The sequence below is a fragment of the Lontra canadensis genome, unplaced genomic scaffold (genome assembly GCF_010015895.1).
Source record: "Lontra canadensis isolate GAN:19392208 unplaced genomic scaffold, GSC_riverotter_1.0 scaffold52, whole genome shotgun sequence".
In the NCBI taxonomy this organism is placed as follows: Eukaryota; Metazoa; Chordata; class Mammalia; order Carnivora; family Mustelidae; genus Lontra; species Lontra canadensis.
The window spans coordinates 6,401,604-6,409,504 of NW_022631046.1; the positions used below are offsets into that span (position 1 = coordinate 6,401,604).

At 36.7% G+C, this 7,901-nt stretch overlaps 1 protein-coding gene across 1 annotated transcript; it reads right to left on the bottom strand.

The window, feature by feature from the left end:
• Window positions 1-269: 269 nt before the first annotated feature.
• On the bottom strand, window positions 270-7,443 carry LUM (lumican). Its single transcript, XM_032874205.1, has 3 exons — window positions 7,271-7,443; window positions 4,018-4,897; window positions 270-1,098 (listed from the first exon to the last, which is right to left on the bottom strand). The coding sequence occupies exons 2-3, from the start codon at window positions 4,874-4,876 to the stop codon at window positions 944-946; spliced, it is 1,014 nt and encodes a 337-aa protein (XP_032730096.1). The 5' UTR covers window positions 4,877-4,897; window positions 7,271-7,443; the 3' UTR covers window positions 270-943.
• Between the last annotated feature and the right edge of the window lie 458 nt (window positions 7,444-7,901).

Below are 7,901 nucleotides of genomic sequence, written 5' to 3' on the forward strand. Positions count from 1 at the left end.
TAATTTACTGGGGTGCCTGGGTGGCTCAGTCATTAAGTGTCTGCCTTCGGCTCAGGTCATGATCCCAGGGTACCGGATTGAGCCCCACATTGGGCTCCCTGCTCGTTGGGAAGCCTGCTTCTCCCTCTTCCACTGCCCCTGCTTGTGTTCCCTCTCTCCCTCTGTCAAATAAATAAATAAAATCTTAAAAAATAAAAAATAAAAAAATAAAATTCTAATCTATTATTTTCTATATAAGAGATATGAACTTCATAAAAAACACAGTGATGCATTTGCTATGTTTTATTTTGCTATGAGCTTGTTAAACATAACATGCAAATGATTAAAAAGGAACATACACGTGATTTAGAGTGAAAAATAATTCTAGAAAAGAAAAGTTTTGCTAGGTAAGTATATAAATTCTTAATGCTAAAAATATTGCTCTAAGTGTATGTGGCTTCATGAATTTGGTCTAGTATTTTGCAAAATCATTGGTCTCAAAATTTGCCACCCATTTTTCAGCTAAACAAATCTGAACATAAATTTGAGATCATTTGATTCAAGACAGTGAACATCCTTACGTGTGTAGCCCATGCTTTTTGGCACATTAAGTTAAGATTTAGGAATTATAATACTCGGCTGACTTTCATTCAACAAGTAGAAGACTTTGCACATCATTTGACAGTAGAGATGTAGAAAACACTAAATTTACAAATAAAGCATTAAGTTTGTTGTCTCTGTGTGTGTCTATGTCTGTGCTTGTGATGAAATAGGCCTGCCTTTCATCTTTTGTTTAAAAAAAAGTAGTAAAATGTTTACAAAACCTTTCCCTCAGAATTTGGAATTCATGGAAGTAATAAACAGTGACAAAAAAATGAATACTGTGAAAATTGACACACACACAAAATATAACCATAAAATGTTACTCCAGGGTACACCTCAATAGAATCAGAATTAGTAGATATTAATTAACGGTGATTTCATTTGCTACACGTAGACATTCGTACATATCAGGTGGCAGACTGGTGTGGGTAAGACGGTTGCCATCCAGACGCAAATGCTTGATCTTGGAGTAAGATAATGGTCCCAGGATCTTACAGAAGCTCTTTACTTCAAACTCTGCAAATTGAAGAATAGACATGTTAATTAGTACATGGACTTGAAACAGTTACTTTAAAAATGCTTAAATCCATAATAATATCTATTAGGACTCCTTCCCACTTATTGGCTGTATCTCTGAATTTGGCACTGCTAAAGGAGTATTTCAGGCTACCAAATGGCACAGCAATATTTAGTAAATAATGCTTATGGGTAGATCAGGACGTTCAGTAGAATTTTTTAAAGAATAGAACTTATTAATTATAAGTTCTGCATTTAGAAATACTTGGTTTTAGAAAGACATTCAATTAACGTGTCATATTATCTAAGCACTCTCTTGAAGTATTTCATCTAGCTCAAAGAAATCTAAGACTGGTGCTGTTGTATGAGTAACCTCACTGATATAAACATCTTGGTTTTTGGCATCTTAAAATCAGAAGGGTTAACTAGATGACCTCTGAAGAATTTTCCAACGAACACACTTTTTGATGATAATTCAAACCTCCAAAGCAAAAACCAAATCATAGAATGTCCATGACTGGAGCTCATGCCCTTTTCTTCTGTGGAAAGAAAAAGCTGCCACAAATGAAAAACCAATTTAGGTTTGAATAGAAACAAAGGCTGTTCTTAGATTGCATGTTCTATGTCTGTATGTAGAAACTGTCTATTTCTACTCAGGTCAAGTTCCAATTAATCTTATCTGGTCCCCTCTAGTGTTATTTTTCTTTCATTCTCCAATTCTAGTTAACAATGACTTCAGTGGAGCCTAACACACTGTTCTCTTTTCCTCTAAGAGGTTGTCTTTAAAAACTGATCAGTCAAATTTCAGGGATTTTGTGATGCCTATCTCTGAGAAAGCATGGCATAATTGGACAAAACATAGTTTTAGGCCTATATTAGTCTTCTATCTCTGCCATTTATTGAGGTGACTTTGGAACATTTATCTGATCTTCTTATTAGATATAACATATCTATCACACTGTGTTACATGAAGATTGAAGTAATTAAGTTATGTGAGTCACTTCACACACAGAGCAAGCACTTAATACGTGTTGAATAGCTATTGATGTCCTTTGAATTTTGCCCTCTCTTCCAAATTACATGAGGAAAATCTATGACTAGGCTCAAGCTTAAGGTTGAAAGTTTAATACATGTTAAACAGTCTTTGGTTATATATTTTCTAATACTACAGAAATATTAAGGGGCTCTTTTTATCTTAAGAGAATGTGATGATGAGTATACATGATTTTATGTAGCAAAATAAGCTGAATTGAAGACATACAAAAACAACAAGAATATCTGAAATGTATGTATCTAAATATGTAGAATAAGGAAGGAATTAAAGTGACGAACCACTCATTTTCAAATGACCATATGTGACAGGGAGTGTGGTTTCAAGCTCAGTTTGGCATGAGTGACCACGTCTTCCAAGACCCCCTTTCCCATCTCCTATGTCACCTCTTCCATCTTGTCTTTATACCTTCAGACATTCCTGCATCTGTCTTTCTCCCTTTTCCTGTCTCAGAGTGTGAGGCAGTCCCAATCATGTGGTTAACCTCCATCAACCAAATCTAACAGGTTTCTTCAGCCCTTCAACATCTTAAATCCCATTAGCATTTTCGGTTGTCTAAGTTATCCTTCTTCCTAACCACCACCACTAATGTTTATAACGTGGGGCCATATATTGTCACATAGTGAATTTTCCACTGGAAATGGCTGTAAGGGTTCAGCTATGATAACTTTACTCTGTATTGTATGACAAGCAAGCTTTCCAGACATAGGAAAGGATATATGGCATTTCAAAGCAGGCAATCATGGTCTCTTTCATGGGAACACCCCAACCTTACCAGGACACAAAATTGTTGCAGAATTACAAAGTATCATACTAAAAAGTCACACTGTAATCTTTTGGATAGAAATATCAATATCCTTATCCTATATGACAAAAGAACCAAATTTCATGGTATAAAGATCATTCAGTTCAATAGATTACTTTGCAGATATAATTGTTTTATGAATAAATCAATGTTTCCCACCTGACTTCTTATTCAAAAAATGTTGTCCATGAACCAGAGATTTTCTCTTCTGTCACTCTTCATTAAAGAATAAGGTGGAGAATGGTGAATTTCAGCTTCCCACCTGAATCTGTGTGGCTTAAATTTAAAAATTTCCCAGAAGACTACATAAATAGCCCAGAGTAGATCAGGTCAAACTTCCACCCAGAAGATAAATAAATCTCCTGGCAGCAGGAGAAAGGAAGGAGAAACTGGAAAAATCAAATGAGGTAAAGTGTTGTGTATAGAAAAGGGGGAAATTTAATACCATTAAAACAAATTCCAGACCCTCATCATATTCCTTCTTCCCTCCTTAATCTTCCTCTCCATCTTCATAAGAATACTGTAAGGACACACACTATATTACAGATGACGGAGGTAGATAATAATGGTCAGTGATAGCAAGGTAATATATTGAGTCCCAAGTAATGATGTCAGAGGAGACCATGAGCATATGTGAGCTGCTCTGGAGATAAGCAGGAGGGATATTTGAAAACCTCAGCTAGCTAGCCCTCTTCTGGACTTGTTTATTCCTCCCTTAACCAGACCTTGCCAAGAAGTAAATGTAAGGCGTGAATCTAAATCATGACAGAGGCAAATAATAACAAATAAATATTCAGAGATAACACAGTAGGATTAACTAACTCAAAATATTAAATTTGAAGAAATTCATGTTTAAGTCCTGTGAGCTGAATAGTTTCTTATCTGGACACTCTAAAGAAAGGCCAGACATTGGATAAATAACTGAGCTAGAGGGAAGTCTTGCTGGCATTTTCCTTCATTTTTTTTTTTTAATGGAACCAGAGACACTATTTATACCACATAGCTTAGGCATTTAAAGTCTTGAGGAAACACCAGTCAAGGACAGGCAGAGCTTTCTACTTACTTTCAAGTTCGTTGACCTCCAGGTAATAGTTTTCAAGGTTCTCATTGACGGTTGGTATATTTTTAAGCTTATTATAGGAGAGATCCAGCTCAAGCAGGGATGATACGTTAAAAGAATTTCCAGGTACTCCACTATCAGCCAGTTCATTATGAGATAGACGTAGATACTGCAGTCCATTAAAACGCTTGAAATACTCATCAGGGATGTTGCTGATCTTATTGTTGTCCAAGTAGAGAGTCAGAAGAGATGCTGGGAGACCAGAAGGCAGTTTGGACATCTGATTGTAGCTCAAGTCGAGGTACTCGAGGGACTTAAGACCTTTAAAAGCAGCCGAAACAGCATCTTCTTTCAGTTGATTGTGTTGAAGGTGGACAAAAGTCAGGTTTACCAGTCCATCGAAGGAACCAAGCTTCTGGATCTTGTTGTGCGTAAGCTGCAGGTCCACCAGAGATTTGGGAAGTGGGCCCACAGACTCCGTCAGGTTGTTGTAATTTATATGCAGCTTCTTCAGTTGTTTCAGCTTAGAGAAAATTCTTCCTTTTATCTTGGAATTTTCTAGAAGGTTATGATCCAGAATGAGCCACTGCAGATCAGTTACGTTTTCAAAGGCCTTTTCATCAATATGGTCGATCTGGTTATTCCTAAGGTAAAGATACTTGATTCCAGGAGGCACCATCGGCACACTTTTCAATTTCAGCTCATCGCAGTACATGGCCGATGGGTAGCTTTCGGGGCAGTTACATTCTGGGGCACAGTTTGGCGAGGACAGCCCATAAATCGATACAGCAAAATCGTAATCATAGTACTGGCCCCTGGCACCAATGATTGCCAAGAGGAGAGTAAACACACCTAGATGCATTTTTGGCAAATACTTTGAATCCTAAATAAAGTGGAAACATACTGTTATACAAGTATACTTTCAGGAAAAGGATATTGGCTTTGCAGTGTTAAATGCATTAGCAAATATGCACTTTATTATTTTATAGTGCTTTTTTAGAGTAGCTTATGATGTCTTTTTAATTTTTATTTAAGGATCACAAGAAGGATGTCCGAGTACTTCTGGTGTGGTGAACCCGGTTCAGGGTAGACTGCATACCCATGCGCCCCCTTCTGGGCAAGCCAGGACCAATTGTCCATTTAATCTCTCTAGATCATTCCTTAATTAAATGCCTTCCTGCAATAGATTTCTGGGTGGTGCCCACTGGCCACCATGTTAGTATGCTGCCTCAGAACATCCTTCAAAACCAGAAAAATGAAAATGAAAAGACAATTTGAAACTGTACCCTGTACCCTGCCATTGACCATCATTAAAATGTCTCATTAAGAAGACCCTTACTGGAAACACGGGCAATCTATGGTTTTGCCCGGAGGAAAGCTGTTCTTATGTATATGTGTGTGTGAGAGGGGATACATTCCTTTAAAAGTGTCTGGGTCTTGTTGGTTCTGAGGTGGAGGAACAGAATTCTTGGGGGGTCGGGGGTGGTGTGCCTACTATTTTGGCTTTTTTTTTTTTTTTAACATTCCATACTTTTAGGCACACTACACAACTGTGTTCCAAAACTAATATTTAGTACATTAGTTTTCAAAACTACTTTTTATTAATCCAGGAAATGTCACAAATTCTTTAAAAATGTTAAACCTATAAAGAGATCCAGCTGGTAGAGAAAACATATTATTTTCAAGTTTTGAATTAAAGTTTTCCTTTCTCCATAACTCACAAGTTCTCTACTTTCTTCATGCCAAAATTTAAGAAGGCATGGCTCATTTATCTGGATCTTAGTGCCCTCACAGCATGGAAAAGAGTGGGAATTGAGGAAATTCTGTATTAAACAGTGGCATTAGGAGCCATGTAGGAAAGGACAAATTAAAAATGAGCTGTAACAATGATCTTCTCATATGAACATGGTTCTAAGGTGAGGCTCAATAAAGTGCATTTCACTTGCTTGGGGAAGTACAGAGTTAACAATTTAGGTAAAGAGGTGGGTTTTTGTAGATTGGAGAGTTATGGCAGGGGTAACACCAGAAGGGAAATCATAATGGAATCTACATTCCACTGGGTACCATAAAATAATATATCTTCCTGTGAGAAGTATGGTATAAGCTTTTGTAACTAGGTAGTTTGGGGTAAGTAGGATTTTTCAGTATCAGAACTTGAGACATCTTTTCTTTGCTCCAACTTGAAATTATAAGGCACTTTATTTTAGCAGATGAAACCCTCCAAAAAGTTGTTAGAATCACTCTGATAGCTGACATAATGTAACATGTAGCCAGATCCTTGGCAAATTATTCCCTAAGATTACAATGGCGTCATTTAATTTAGTTGACAGGACTTGGCCATGAGAACAATTACATAGTGTAAATGTAATTACAGGATTCTTTGTAAGTTACAATATGTTAATGTTGTAAAGATTTGTCTGTCTTTATTAAAAAGCTTCCACCTTATTTTAAATTGAGTATACACTAAAAATAGTCATGGTCATTATAATATGAATATTGAATAGTAATGAAAAAAATGCTTCCATACTTTTTGGCAGAGGAAAAACAAGGGCTCTGAATTCAAAGAGAGTTTGTGACCATATAATGAAACCACTATGAAGCAAAAGAGCACTTTGCTTTTTCCCAGTTTTTTCCAAATACCTGTGGCTATGGAGGAAATGCTTTTCTCAAAAAGTAAATCATCTTTCCCAGAATTTCTCTAAAACATGTTTTTTCAAGACATACATCAAAAAACAAATCGATAAAATTAACAAGATAGAAAGAAGTAAGCAATTCATGAGTGTCTAAGTTCTTTAGCTCACATTTTATAACATGTTTATTATAAATTGTAACAAATTATAACAATGTATTTATTGAGAAACAGTTTGAATATTAATGGAAATTGTCTTTCTTTGCTCCAAAATTCGGTTCTAACAATACTAACATATATAAATAATTAGCATAAAATAGCAAACATTTTACTTGCCACACTTTTTTTTTTTACCATGTCTAGTTTAAATATTTTCTCATTCCGATTCTGAAACTTTGCACAGCTTCCTTTGCCAAGCAATGCAGCATATACTTTATAAAATTGATCTCAAATCCATAAATCATGGAAAGTACATTCAGCAAAATGTGAAAGTAAATGCTCAAAACTGTGGATCTGCTGTTGAATAGCAATTGGCAAAGTTGCTCTGGAATTTTTTCTGTTCCTGTTACAATAAACACTGTCCCAAACAGTCAGCATCCCCAGTGCTATAGTTAAAACAGCACTTACCTTACTGTCTTGACACTGCTTTCCTTAATTCTTAAAGCAGATGCACCATGGACAAGAATCCACCAATATATGCTGTGAACTCTGTCAGGACGGAACTGGCTGCCAGATTCTTAGTGATACAAGAGCTGAAGGGGGAAAACCCAGCCCAGTCACGCCAGTCTCTGCATGGAGTTATGTCATTGTGGGGATCTTGTGGGGTGGCATGTGAGCATTTTGCTCTCTAACCAAGTGCAGGTGGATGTGGGGACTGCCCCACTCATTCCCTATGGAATGGGAGAGAGAGTCATGCTTAACTAGCCCAAATACCTTAGCTTTTAACCAAGAATTGAGTCCTGCTGCAAATGAAGACATCTACTGTGGGAGCATTTCTCTTGCAAAGCTCTCTCCCTCTGTAGCTGTTGCAACGATTAGATGCTATTCTCTCAATCAGCTCTCAGGTTCACCTAAAGGTCTCCTAAATCATAAACAGAACAAATAATTTCAGGAAAGTGCAAATGAGACTTCAGAGGAATTGAATCTTTTCTTGCCCATTGCTCTTGAGGTTTATATTGATTTACTTGGACTACCTTAATTTGGGGCTGGGGAGGTAACTTACATTAGTTCACAAAATGTGAAAATATGCTTCATTGAC

Coding starts and splice junctions, on each gene's coding strand:
- LUM (XM_032874205.1), bottom strand. CDS start 4,876: ATGCATCTAGGTGTGTTTACTCTCCTCTTGGCAATCATTGGTGCCAGG. Junction 1,099..4,017: donor GGAGGTCAACGAACTTGAAA/GTAAGTAGAAAG, acceptor TTCAATTTGCAG/AGTTTGAAGTAAAGAGCTTC.